Source organism: Mastigoproctus giganteus, chromosome 14, assembly GCF_048544385.1.
Source record: "Mastigoproctus giganteus isolate SK-2022 chromosome 14, ASM4854438v1, whole genome shotgun sequence".
In the NCBI taxonomy this organism is placed as follows: domain Eukaryota; kingdom Metazoa; phylum Arthropoda; class Arachnida; order Uropygi; family Thelyphonidae; genus Mastigoproctus; species Mastigoproctus giganteus.
The window spans coordinates 12645884-12661135 of record NC_143588.1 but is presented as its reverse complement, the minus strand read 5'-3'; the positions used below and the strand labels follow the sequence as shown (position 1 = coordinate 12661135).

Sequence of the window (15252 nt, the reverse complement as noted above, 5' to 3'; positions counted from 1 at the left end):
GTACTCAATCCATTCAAACCTTAAGCGCGTCAATAAAATCTCCCTCGGAGGTGCCTAGTTTCCAAACTCTGCAATTTGCAACATTGTAGAAGATTCTATAAAGTGGCAGAATATTGTTTCCATATTATAGAAGATTGTAGATGAGTGTTCTGCAAGGATATGAATTGAGGAGTAAGAACCGCAGCTTGTAAAATCGAACACCCGTCATTCAGAAAGAGTGATATTTGTGCGTGTCGTGATAAACGTAGCAAGAAACAGGGAACTGAGTGTAACAAAAAGACGTGCTATTATAAATCTGTATAAAGAGTTTTCCCACGAGAAGTATTGGCAAAAACTAGGTGTTTCATTTAAAGGAGTACAAACTACAGGGGATCCTCGTTATCTGAGCATAACTGGTTCCTCAAAATTCCGCTTAAAACGGGGACCAAATTTTCGTAGTGTATATTATGTACTTGTACGTACAAAAAAATGGATTGAGAAACTGGTGCATTCCGTCACTTATCTTATTACAATTATTATTTTTATCATAATATGTTGAACAATGTAAGGTTAAGTAAAGTTACACTATTTTTCAGTTTCACAAATAAAGAACGAACCCAGAGTATTATTTTCCCCCCCTTCTTTTTGGGCTTATTTTTTCAGATAAAATTGTGTGATAGCATTTAGTTATGTCTAACTTCGCGCTTAACTTTTGCTGCATGATCATGAATGGGGCTGTTCTCACAATATTCAAGTGGTTGGTCAATTTTTCTCAAGAGCTTCCTTTAATTTCTCAGGTCCCTCCCCCCGCCGGCTTTTAGTCTTAGTCACGGTTTACTTTTATTTAATTTTTTTTATTTCATTTAACTTTTTTATATATTTTATTATTATTATTTTTTGCTGGCTTTCCAGTGTGGGTAGCTTGGGAGCGGGATTGCTGGCACCCACCGGTATTGCATTACCTTCAGTGGGTGCAGGATTATAGTGCAAATTGCACAGACAGCACAGTAGACCCAGGCCCGGCTCCATGTGCCTAGCCGGGTGGCAGACACCTAGCCGGTGCCTGGTAACCATCCCTGGGCTACCTGGTGCTACATGTTTTGTTTTGTTTGTTTTGTTGTTACACATACACAATACAGATTATACAGGTGGAGATGGACATAGGTCCGGGTGACACCGTAGACATATATACATATGCTACTTTAATTGCTCAGGTTTCCCTTCATCGAATTAATTTTTAATTCTTTAATTTTGGAATACCCGCAACTGCAGGGACTCGAATAATGAACACTCGGTTAACGGGGGCTCCCTGTACCATTCTACGATTCAAGTAGACTGGCAGTTTAAAGGACCCCACGATCAGGACAATCGCGCGTAACAACGGAAGCAAGAGAAGACCATAACACTGATTTCTAATTGCAATCGACGACTTACTCCACCTGACATCTGAGCCAAGTTCAATAGGAACAGAGATATACTAGACGGCGCTTAAAGCGCTAGCATTGTAAACGCCTCCAAAACAGCAAGCTATACGTAGCGTTTCTAGCGTCAGATCTGCGCATACAGTTGATTGGTAGGAGAAAGAAGACGATGATGGATTCGTCCAGCAATTCAAATACGTTAAAACAGGACAGTTTTATATTATGTTTGTAACACAGGAAGTTCCCCAGGAATTTTTTTTATTTTACAATGTCGATATGAACTTCTAATGTTAGTTAAAATCAAAATTTGATACCATGATGCAGAAATCAATACAAACTACTGTTTTACTGCAATAGACGATGGTGCTTATGGATGCGATGGCGATTCGAACATTTTTAAAAATTCAAAAGTCGATTGCTAATGAAACAATTTAATTTGCCGTTAAATAGAGCTCTTCCTGGTACAAATAAGCCTTCCTACTTTGCTCTTTTCTGGGGATGCCTATTTCTCTTATCCCCTTGCTTTCTACCCACTTTCCTTTTCCTCCATTTTCCATACTACTCCTTCTATATCCCTCTTCCTTTCTTTGAATACCTTGGGGCTCCCAGACTTGCCTGATAGCCCCAGTAAGAGTCTCCGCTAGAAAGTGGACCCTGGAGCGCCTCCACGTGGCCAAGGTTGGGGGGGGGGGTACAGGTGGCTGCGAAGTCGCCAGGTGCCGGCACTCAACATAATAAGACATACTTACACACACATACATATATACACTTGCCGTCCTGGCCTTTGCAGATGCTACAGCGGCATATAGGGAAAACCCTGGAGACCTCAATTAAAACAAACACCTTGACCTTGGTACAAATGAGCCGGCAATGCCATTTGTTTTTGTAAATGGCGAAGTGCTACATTTGGACTGACTGAAAATTTAATACGACCATATCCATCAAAAATTTTGATCAGCAAGGCGACTTGTAGAATGCACGTTTAGAATATTGAGCAATAAGTGGCGCATTTTTCACTCTAGCATATTACTGAATCACCATTCTACTATCGACGTAATAAAAAGTTGTTGCACATGACATAATTTTGTGAGAAGAAGGGATGGATATGCTTTTGAAGACACATTAACTTGTGAGATGGAAGGGAATGGAAACGACAGCAGTTGGAGAGTCTCTTCAGGCGTGCCAATATGGAAATCTTTTTCTACATATTTCAACGGCGCCCTTTCATGGCAAAATACTAGAATATATTTATAATAAAATTGGAACAATTTTTTAAAAAATAAATATTAGTCTTTAGTAGAAAATTAAAATTCTGAAAAATAAGAAACTATGTACAACGAATTTGAATTAAATGTATGTGGCAATCAAAAGATTTCAATTATTTAATAAATTTCATTAAAACCCTTTGTTAGTCCTCTGCAGGAATTTTTACCCGGTTTAAGTTTCAACTAAAAACTAATTTTTGAAATGTGTAATTTTACAAAAATTTCAATATTTTCTAATAATACAAAGAACGTTACGACTAATGGGTTGTTCCCAAAATGTTGCTATTATTTGTATCGTTACGAAATATTTCAATATTTCCTTAGTGTGCATTTGAAGTTATCATAAAGTTAAGGCAGAAATTCTTTTTGAGTACACAAGCCAAAAAAATTAACCATCCAGTGTTATATGCTGTTACAAAGTCTGCATTTCCTGTTTTTGAAATGTTTTCTTTGTTTGTAAAATTGCTTTATTTCTGCCCTCCATTGTTATTCAGAGATTAAGGTATTTGTAAGACTGTCTTTAGAGAATTATTTTTCTTAACATAAAGGGAAACTTTGTGTGATTTTACCGCAAGCGCCTTCTCAGAAAAAAAAAAACACTTATGTTACGGTCTTCACACCATTTACAGATGGAATATTGACAAGTACTTTCCATCCTTTTGAAGCATTCTCCACCACCACACTGTAATGGATTACTTTTCGCACAATAAAGGATTACTACTGTTTGATTTTACGAATGTTCATGCAAAGTTCCTTCGACACCACTTTTCGAAGTGTATAACGCAGCTATCAATTCAAACATTTTCTTGAATTTCGTTAGAAGATAAAATATACACCCAGAAAACGTGCTGTACCGATGTTGTTCCCTAAAAACAATTAAAATAAAGCAAACTTTTCTTTTATCAAATGCGCATTGTAGGGTTATCAGTTTTACACCAGTTTAATAATAAGGGTCTTCATTAACTTAAATTATGTACATTCGTGATTCCGTACACATAACCAGAGGAGTTTAAAAATAAATTGTCTATACAAGTGAACAAACTTTTATTTTGTTAACTATTGAAACAGTACCAAAACTCTGCAGTACCCCTTCTTTGCTCTCAAGGCTCCAGAAGTTAGTTTCAATAGACACTTCCCTAATGTGGCTTTGGACCCTCACCATCGACCTATGGTCTATTGACAAGTCATATCGAGTGACATCTTGGCCTATCTTACTGTATGTAAAGGACAGGTGTGTAAGTGCCGTTCCTAGTATGCTGATGTCATTTTATGTTATGCTTAATTTGTATTATTATTATCAGTTTATTCAACAAACACCCCTGTACAGAAATTATCTAGGAGGGTGGCTCATACATACATCCAACTAAACTTATTAGAGTGTAACATAAGATAAAATGTCAGCAAATACATAAGATATATAACTATAGAGGAAAAATTACATAGATACAGAAATCATACATTCACAGAAAAATTACAAAACATTATACATACATAGAAAAATGACGTCGTCATTTACACTATGAATTGGTCCTCATTGTCATTCTCTTAACAAAAGAATACCCTCAAGTCCTATAAGAGTCTTTTGGAAACACAATATATCGTTCATTTAAGATTTTTGAGTTCGAGGCACTTGAAGTCTATCTTGAATTACGTTCTTCATCATATTTGTAGTTTCATATACAGATCCGCTGCAATGAGCTTCCTCTAAGTTTTCTCATGGCAGTACCTGTCCGGGTCTATTTTGAGGTCTCTAAACAGCTCCAGAGTATTGGCAGGAAACATCCGCCTTAATCCGTCTGTGTTATTGAGAGCGCTTCGGAGACTATGAGGGTTGTGGAAGCGGGCTCCAGGGCGGGGCCTTACTACAAGATTTTCAATTTGAGGGGCATCTAAACTCCCAGTAAGAAGTTGTGCTAGAGTACTGATGTTACGTATTGTGATCATCTGAATCCACGGAGCTGTGTTCAAGTTTCCGTACAGTGTGGATTTCAAAATTGTGAAGGGCTTCCCGGCAATCCTATTTAACCACCGGAGCAACCAGTATTCCAGGCTGAGAAATTTCCTAATGTAAGTATTTAGAGCAGAGGACCAAATTGTCGAAGCATATAAGGATACAAGAACGATACATCTTTGGATATATTGGGTCACTAGTTGCTGGTTTCGAATCCCAGTTATTTCCTGTCTTACAGCCCATATGGCAGCGAGAGTTTTTGTTCTCGTGTTCTGAAAGTGCCTTTGAAAGGTAAGGCCCTCGTCCCACGTCACTCCTAGGTCGGTGTATGAGTTAACTTTCTTAATCTGTGCTCCATTAATAGATAATTTGATTTCATTTTTTATCTTCTTATTAGTTATTGTCAGTTGTGCTGACTTGTCTGAATTTAGCCATAAACCGATTTTACATAGGTATGTCTCCAGTTCATACAGCTTAGCGTTAACATGGAAATTGACGTTGGACACCAGAGATCCTTCTTTAGAAACAACAAAATATTTTATATCATCGGCGTAGGAAATAAAATTCTGATTCCGCGCCAGAAAAGACTCCAGGGCGGCAGCGAACAGAAAAGCTGATAAGACACCTCCCCGAGGGCTGCCCCAAGTGAGGGTGTATTCTGCACGGAATTCTTGGTGTTGCACAATTAGGTACAACGGTCTTGATGATCTGCAATAGTTTGCCCTCAATGCGGAAATAAACTTTCAATATGTTTTCAAGCGCAGGTAACGACGCATTATCGAAAGCTGCCTTTATATCAAGGAATATGATGCCAATTTGGGCTTTTTCATTTAATGCGTGCTGCATTCTGAAGAGAGTCTCCAACAGATTAGTAGTGGTGGATCGTCTCGGTACTACGGTATGGAAGTGGGGTGGCCTGTGCGCAAAACACTGTTGGGTTAAAGCAGGAAGGATGGCTTTTTTTTCAAAAAGTTTTAAAAGAGAACAACTGATGGATATAGGTCGAAAGTCTGAAGAGGCCTTAGGGTTATTTTTTGGCAACGGGCGCACAAAGTAGTGATTCCATCTCTGGGGGAGGACTCCATCTCTCAGGATGTTTTGGAAAATGTGCAACAGCACATCAACAATATAGGCACTGCATATTTTTAAAATAAAGATAGGAAACACGTCGGGGCCGATCGTAGATTTGGTATGCATGGAATTAATGGCACTGATGAGATCTTCTCTAGAAATAGCGACTGTGGATAAAGCATTCTCACAAACGCCTCCTCTCGCTAAAATACGTTGTGCCATATTCTCCAGCTGATATCCTTGGATCCTTGGACATTTTTTGCTTTACCTTCAACTGGCATCCTTTCAAAGCACTCCTTAGCCCAGTGTCCGAATGTGGTTTCTTCCATTTCAAATTTAGCGGCCTTTTTGCTCACGATTCTTTTCGAATGTCGAAGCTTTCTAATAACCTCTTCGTAGCGTGAATGTCGTTTCTTTTTCAAGAAAATGGCTCTTTTTTTTTCTTGTAGTCCGTGAAGTCTTCAATCCTGATTTTTTTCCATCTCCTATAAGCCTTTTGCTTGACCACAAACGCCTGTTTTAAATTTTTGTTGAACCACGGTTTAGTTTTTTCGGTGACCGTTACCTCTTTTGAGACACCCAGGTCAGCAATAAATAGGAGCTCTTCCTCAATCAAGTTGGCAGCTTCTTCCACCGGTTTATTGTATAGAGCATTCCAGTTGTAGGTCTTGAGATGTTTTAAAATAATCTCGGGTCTAATGAACTTAAGAGAGTATATCTTCTTGGTTTGACGAGTTTGCTCACCTGCACTATTGGATAGGGAAATTTCACAACATATTGGGTTGTGATCTGACTGGAATTTAGTTTGAGGGAGACATTTTTTTTTTTTTTTTTTTTTATGTTTATCAGATTATGATATAATAAATCCAAATGCTGCTCTCCCCTAGTCGGAAGCGTATCAAGTAGGGTCAGTCCTAAGGTTTGGAGGGTTGCATCAAGGCATTCTTTAGCTTGATCGTGCCTTGGCATATTAAAGTCGCCAGTTAAATCATGAAAATATCTGTGCCAAGATTCTCTGAAATCCACACAAGAAGCTCGGTCCTGGTGTCAGCACTGTGTTCTGGCGGAAGATAGATAAGGCAGACTTGGATTTCTTGAGCCTTCCTCCTGAAAGACGCGGATATGGCTTCAAAGTTTTCAGACTGAATTGGTTTAATTTTTGTAGGATGGAAACTTTCATGATAAAGGATTGCAACTCTTCCACCCCGCTTATCTATTCTGCTGTTCCCAATAAATCTGTAACTGGAGGATTGTACCAGCAGATCCAGTTGCCTGTTATAATTTAGCCAAGTCTCCACTATACACATAAAGTCATATTCTTCAAGCAGTAGGCAGGTCTGCAATGTGTGCAGTTTGTTAACAACACTTCTAACATTCTGAATAAAAAAGCAAATGGTCTGGCATTCTCCAGAAGGGGCATTCTGTTGCTTTAGTGGCTATATAGGTTGATGCGTACTACTGGTTCTCTGCACGTATGCGAAGTTCTTTTCTCGATATCTTTTAACCAGTGCACCCAGTGGCCAGTTGTTGTATTCAAGGATTAGATTTAGGTCATCAGGGGGAGCATGTGAGCAAAAATGACGCATATGAAGGATGCCTTGTTTTCAGCTGTTTTATTTCTGTGTGGACTCCAAATACTTGAGCAAACATGGCCTTTATGTCATTCGCCTACGTGTTCGGGGCAAGCCTAGTAACAAAGACTTTCTCTCGGGTTCTGACGGCTGTAATATTGAACCTCCTTGCCAATTAGCCATCTACTGGGAGGTTTGTATGCGCTGTATCTACATTAAAATTGTAGTCCAGAGATTGTGTAGAGGGATAAGAGTTATTATTCCGGATCTGGCTATTGTTTACATTTGTTATGGAAGTTGCTCTTCGGTTGGTAGCCTTCGACATACTCTGATTCTGCTTTCTCCCATAAGTCTTCTGGGATAACGTTTTCCTTGTATTTCCGTTTGATGTTATTTCATCATATGTCAGCCTGGGATACTTTCCAGGGCACACTCTATCAGCCTCACATATGGCCGGAGAATAAGAGCTAGATAGGTCTTGTGGTAAGGGAGATGGGGAGGCTCGGGTAGGGGTCTTAGATCCTTGGTGCATGTATTCTACCAGGGGCTGTTGCTCATGATTATCTATCACCGGTGGTTGCTCGATAAATACTCTAGTTTCTCTGTTTCGCTGATAGGCAGTGAGGGGAGGGATATTTAAAATGGCATCTTTTGGTCTATGTCCCACTAATGGTTCAGCATTAATAGCCGAGAAGGGGGCATCAGCTTGGGCATCCTGTCCGCTTCTATGGAGTATAGCGCCATGTTCTTCGCGTTCAGGCTCCGAGGTTTGAGGCACTCGCGGTATTGTTTGGTAATCTGGCTTACCCCATAGCATCATACAGCTTTTCAGGTCAGTGATCTGACCTGAAAAGCTGTATCAGTGATTACCTCTTAGTGAGCAAATTTCCTGTTTTATTTCTTCGTTCTGTGCGCGGAGTTCTTGGTTGATAATGAGAAGGGTGGACAAGCGCTCGAAAATTCGGGGAAATTTTTCTTCTAGATTATGCATGTATTCTTCGGCCTGGATTGCAACAGGTTTAAGAAATTCCCCAAATACTTCATCTGTCACGCTTTTGAGCATTTGTTTCGTGCCACGGGAAAAGGCGGTGTTCGCCCGATTAGCCTTAGGTGGGTTTGCCTGTGGGCTGACATGGGGATTTGCATGAAGACAGTCCTCGGGACAAGTATCACAACCAATGACGTTTAAAATGTTAGAATCGAGTCCTGAGCTCGTGTGTTTCCCATTAACATCCTTTAGACAGTCATTTGTTCGTTCATGGCCATAATTGTCGTGATCTTTCTCGTCGTCTTTATTATTTTCTAAATTATTACTTCTTCCATTGTTTTCCTAATCACTGTGATGTGCATCAGCGGTGGGGTGAGAGGTCAGCGTAGCCACTTCCTCCGATGTGTTGCATCCTTCGGTCGGCGCATTTCTTTCTCCCTGTCGGGGGGGGGGGGATAATCGGGCTTCTGATTGGAGGTTCTTGCAGCTCCTGTCTGTTTACTATTTAAGCAGCATTTTTCCATGAACACTTTCCTCTTGTTGAGCAATAAGCGCGAGAGGCTTCAGTATCCTGAGCATAACCGGCATATTCTATGCTTTGATTTACTGCAAAGTAGGGTTTGATCTGCGGAATTATTGAAGAGATCACATATGCCGGGAGTTACTGCGGTTGTCAGGTTTAAGAACTGGTCTGGTGGTTAAAGTTGCAGCGAGGTAAGAATGCAGGGAAGGGTTTCTTATTTTTACTCCAAATTTAAATTTATACACACTGTCCAAATTAATGCACACCGAAACTGTCCAGTGTTCAGTTTCTTAGCAGAGATGTCATGAAATCTCCTCAGGCACTGTAATCGGCTGATACGTATTTTCCTTAATAGATTTGATAATTGAGAGCTATTATGTGCTCGATAATTTCTATATTCTATTATATTATAAATCAACAGTGATTACCTTTATTTTAGATATAGGAAGCTGCTTTTCCAACTTTCCTAGTACAAAACAGTTTTTGTAAGATTCTTCTGGTTGTTTGTGCATACAATCACAAATGTATGCGATTTAACTTAAAGAATATTATTATTATTAAAATAGAATTAACTTCCAAAATAAAGCAAGTTCAGGAGTTAGCTTCTTGATTCTTCTCATCATTACATAGTTGAATCCAATTCGGAAACATTTCTTTTCCAATTTTAGTACAACACTTTGCCTTTATTTCTTTGTTGGAGTAGTTTTTAATGAAATGTTGCACAAGGCAAGCCTCCTTTCCACCTCACAAATAAGCTTCTGTGTCAAACAGTCTTCCCCAAAGTATAATAAACAAACGAATGAAGGCTCACGGGGAGAATTTCCCTGCAGGCTATATAAACGTTAAGTCGCTAGCGCTTGCAACGCCTCCGACTGCATTAATAGGCTTTGAACGCCAGCTAATATCGTCCAACGCAGCGTTTCAACATCCATCTAGTTTGTACAACTTTTCCCTCTGTTTCCTGTAAAACCGGTCGTTTGAAGGAGTTTCCGACGCCACTCTTTAAGCGCCCGTCTTGTATAGCCTGCAAATCTTCATCTTAAGCAGAATTTCGTGGTGACGAAGCGGTTCGAAAACCCTTATTAAAATCGGAAAACCGAAAGAAATGGTTGGCTTGGGAAAAGAGCCATCAACATTGGTCGACCGAAGAGTAGAAAAACGTACTGTGGACGGATGAATGCAAATTTGAAATTTTTGGACCCAAACAGTTTGAGAGACGATCAACTGGAGATTTAAAAAAAAAAAAAAAAAAGAAGAAAAAAAAGTGCCACATTGTTTAGTGCTACAGTCAAGCACGGTGGCGGTTTCATCATGATCTACATGATGCTTCTGTTTTTCTGGAAGCGGGTGACATCAGAATTTAAGGAATTTTAAGAAAAGACTCTAAAAACTCTTGTACATATGCAATATTCTCTGGACTTCGACTTTGTGGAAGAAATTTTATAGTACAAGTAGACACGAAGCTGCGTAGGGACTTTCTAGCAAGTAAACAACAGGCGGGGATATTGCAAATTATAGTTTGGCTGGCCATCCCACTCGCCTGACTTAAAGGCAATAGAGCTTTCATGGGATCACCTAAAACCGTCAAGTTTGTTCGTCTTCACAAAATTTATGGGAACTTTGGAACAATGTTAGTGAAGACACTTATGAAACTAATCGCCAGAATGGCAAGTCTGTGTGATAAAAAATCTCGGAGGATATTTTGATGAAAAATCAAAATAGTTGTTAATATTAATCATTACAATATTTTTTTGCTGTGAAATTTTCAATGCTTAATAAAATATCTTAAAATACTTTAATTTTTTTTTACATTAAACATTATGTTGTCATAACTAATTTCCAAAAAAATTAACGAAAACTGTTGTCATAAGCTGTGATTCCAAACTTTTAGGAAGGAGTGTACTTAGCGGGGAGTTCCTCGCATATTGGTCCCAGATGCAATTCAACCAACGGCCTGCTCTGAAAAATGCTTTTCGTTGGGAGGGGAATAACTTTCCACGTGAGCGTTGGTTTTTATTTTGCGTTTTGTCTCTTAAAAAGTGTGGCTTTTCATCCTCCAAAAAATAGGCACATTGGCAGGAATAATCGACAAACGCTTCCTTTCGCACCGTTTGTAAAGGCGAGGGTTCGAAGGTTGTCAAGTAGGGGTGAACTTTAATCGGCTGTTTTTCATAACATTGCCGATTAACCGCTGGTCCCAGCCAGGTGAGCGTTGCACGGTTTTGTCTCTCAGAAAGGAGGATTCTTCGTTTAGTACAGAATACACGCTCTCTCTCTCTCACACACACAGTCGCCTCATCACTTTAGTTGCCTTTGCGTTCAACGCGCACACGAACAAATGTCGCCACGAGGTCCCTACAACCAACTCAAATAAACGTAATGAGCACCACAATTAAATTGTGATACTAAGGAGTTGTGTGACCGCACACGTGATGCGGGGACGGGGAACAGAGAGAGAGACTATCATATGTGTGTCGTATGTATTACGCACCAAAGCAAACGTGAGGCGTCAGTATCTTGTGATTGTAACAGCGCATGTTCTTCGATAGGTTTTTGGAATTAAAAAAAAAGAAAAAAAAAAAACAGATAAGAATTCCTCGAGTCATTACGGGTTTCGAATTCAGGACTTTTCCAATCGTGGGGTACACTGCCGGATCCAGAACGGGGTGTTCCCTTCAGAGTTGAGCGAACCAGAACAAATACTACGTGTATTATTATGTTAAGTTAAATGATGGAGTACTATGTGTTGTAACTGAGGCAGGGCCGCCTAATATAATATAATATAATATATGTGTTGTATTGTGTGACGCCGTTAAAAATTTAAGATAAAATTTCGGTTACTATCAATCATATATCACCACCATCCTTCCATAGAACTATCACCATTGTTATATCGCTCTTCCTTAGCAAAAAAAAAAAAAAAAAAAAAGAAAAGTCAGAATTCCCCATTATCGTTGACGATTAAAACCACCCTGTTACCCGCAAAGGCATGTGCGTTCATCAGAAAGATGCTGCAGCCAGAAGTATTCAGGATGTGGAATGAAAATGGATATATTCAGGCGGATACAGACGTGTACAGGGCCGGATTTACATACAGCAATACTTATGCTAAACTATGTGAAGAGGCACCAAAACATTTAACCATAGACTTTTATCCTCACAAAAAAGGAAAGGTAAGAATTCAAAACTGCTTATTTGGCCTGGGTCCTGAGCTGTATATCATCATTCTTCTCTTTCTTGGCGATTCCTTTCTATTTCTGACTCTCTCAGGGTAACTCGGAAATTTTTTGACTGGTGCAGCATAAGCACCAGGCTTCCTGGCACCATATGGCTAATAATAATATAATAATCCGGCACCGCTCATGTAATAAGAATTATTACTGTTATATTTTTATGTATATTAATATAGTAGAACTGAAAGTTGGGCAATATAAAGTACAAAAATGTTCATCCCGTTTGAAATAAAATTAAATCCTTTATATTGAGAACTTAGATACTTAAATGGAGCAAAGTATCTGGTTACTTTTATGAATTTGAGACGCCAAATGGGGGAAAGCTTCTTTTTTCCGCGCATACCACATAATTCTGCCTGTCGGATGACCAAAATCGCAGCTCACTGATGTTGTCACAGCTAACTGTTAAACGTTTATGGTCGCGTACCTAAGTGAAAACGGTGATACCTAAAAGTGACCTTTTAGTTTATGGTACAAACGTCATCACTTTTACTTCAAATCTCCCTCTCTTTCCGCTCGCTCGCCTTTGCCGGTTGAGGAGGTGGCCACACATATTGGATAATAATGACAAAGTTTACGAAGACTGACACACACTCTTACCCTAATTTCTTCAATGTAGTCGTCGGGAAAGTCAGGCAGACTGGCCATGGCTGGCGTACTGCAGCACCGGCGTTTCTGAAAGACGTGGCGTCGTTCGTGTGCGCCCTCCATCGAATCTCGCGCGTGTGTTTCGTGAAAAGAGACTAGCAACGACAAACATCCACTCGCAGTTTATATCGCTTTTCGATTGATCCTATGGCAGCGACACGGCAAGCAAGAGCCAATCAGAGTCCTGCACACTGCTCATGGCCACCCATAGATATCTCACGAACTAACAATATTGGAATCTGTAATAACGTGCGTGACCACTATTGAAACCACTTGTAAAATTAAAGCATAGTATGACGTCAGAGCGAAACAGTAATTTTTAAACATCGATACCAACAACATTTTCGGGGTTAAGAAGCCAAGACAAAACAGAAAGGAAAATTAATCGTGCACATTTAAGTTTCGTTAATGTACGGTCAGCGAATAAATAAATACTTCGTTTTCTTGGTTTTTTCGCTAATGAACAACAACAGTAAACGACTGTTAGAAGTGAATTAAACCATACTTACAGCAATGTTTTCCCTCGTTTTTTCCCACTATTATCCCGGGGTTGAGGTGTAGTCACACCTCAGAAATTCTGGCATTACAGTGTTGGACTGGCCCGGAACAGTGCAGATTTGAACCCTATTGAAAATTGCCAGTACATAATGTACATAATCTAAAATTGCTCAGAAGTCAACAAGTAAGATTCAGCTGCAGGAGAGCATTATAAGGAACTAATCTGGAATTACTTGTCGAAACTTAATGTGGAATTATTATAATGCTGTAGCTATCGATCTGGAAATTACGAAAAATCTCTATTTATATTTCTTAAAATTATATGGTCCACACCCACCAAGGTAAATTGTAGAAAATAATACCACTTTTTTTTTTTTTAAAGTAACACTAAAAAGCAAATGGGCCATATTGTTTTGGGAGAAAATCACCATTGTTAGTTTTTGTTCATTCAAAAGTTAAAAGTTTTAGCGTGTGGTAGAAAATAACTATTCATTTTGATTCTCAAAGCAAATTGAACGTTTAAAATGTTGCGTTTTTTCAGATCAACAGCTTTACGCATCCGATTGTGATGTAACAACGTCACTGCGGCATCTTGTTTGTGTGCAGGATGGAAACTTTGCGGGACGAATAATCTTGTTTTTCTGGAAGATAAAAAAAAAATCTGCACTGTTTCCATCTGTTGTTGAGATCTGAAAATAAAAATTCTTTGCTATTTCTATCTGTTGCTGAGACCTGAAAATAAAATTATCTGTATTCTTAAAGTTTTTCTTGACCAAAGTTCCACCTGTTCTTGAAAAGTTGAAAAATTAAACCTATGTGTTTCCTTGCAGTTTATCAAGTTTATCTGCAATGTTGATGTGTAAAATGTATTCCAAAGTAAAATTAATCAGTTGTTAAAAGGTTATTACCTGTTTCTGACAAGATGAAAATTAACTCTGTGTGCATGCGCATGCGTGCTTGAAGTCTTGTCAACTTTATTGCAATGATTGTTATTTTCTCAAAAACTCGATATTTGTGAATATCGAGAACAAGACAATTCGATTTTAGAGCTATAGAAATGAATATATATTTCTATCGTCAACAGTTTATTTTTATGCATATCTCTTTCCAGAGTAATCAAATTATCTGTATTTTTAAAGTTTATTCTTGACCAAAGTTCCACCTGTTCTTGAAAAGCTGAAAAATTAAACCTGTGTCCCTGTGTGCGCGTGCGTGCGTTTGAAGACTTATCCAGTTTATCTGAATTATTGTTATTTTCTCAAACTTCTGTATATACTTAATTTGTAAAACCTATTTAAGATTTAAAATTTAACAGTTGTTTAATGCTTAAAAGGTTATTTTTCTCTCTAAAACTAAAGACACGGATAACATTTGCAAACAAAAAAAGAATTTTTATTGGATAAATATAATGTCACACGTATTTTTTACACAGAATACGTTTTCTGTCTTTTTTCCATCTAGTTGAACGGGAAAGCACTATATTTGCGAGAATAACTGGCATCTAGTTCTCTCATCATAGCCACAACACCCTGGTAGTAGTAGTAGTAGTAGTGGCATGTGATGCAAGAAAGTAAGTGTATGAGCTTATGCAGCATCAGCCAAAAAAAAAAAAAAAAATCACACCATTCCCTCCAAATGCCTGTCCAGTTCCTCCTTAAATTTATTTAACCTGTCAACTTCCACAACGACAGATGGAAGTTTGTTCCAGCAATTAACCACCCGCTGGCTAAAGGCAAATTTCGGCACATCTATTCTACATCTGTCTTTTCATAATTTGAATTTATGCCCTCTTAGGTTCGTAATCCGAACAAGTGGAAGGATCCCATCAGAATTCAGCGTGCTCAACCCATTCAAGGCCTTATATACCTCAATCAGATCACCGCGCAGGAGCCTAGTCTCCAGCCACTGCAATTTGAAGAACTTAAGCCTCTCTTGGTAAGAGGATCCCTTCATTCCCCTCACCAATCTTGTTGCCCTTCTCTGTACACGCTCAAGTAAATCTACATCCTTCCTAAAATGAGGCCTCCAGACCTGTATGCAGTACTCAAGGCGTGGCCTGACCATTGCCTTATACAGAGGGACAATCACCTTCTTCTCCCTGCTA

General features: G+C 39.0%; 1 protein-coding gene across 1 annotated transcript in view; it reads right to left on the bottom strand.

Moving 5' to 3' along the window:
* The window catches only part of LOC150074982 (tryptophan 5-hydroxylase 1-like), a 211846-nt gene extending 199133 nt beyond the window's left edge, over positions 1-12713 (bottom strand). The window contains exon 1 of the mRNA XM_090388978.1: positions 12603-12713. Coding sequence (XP_090245104.1) covers positions 12603-12713 — 111 coding nt within the window. The remainder of the gene's footprint in view (positions 1-12602) is intronic.
* Positions 12714-15252: the final 2539 nt, after the last annotated feature.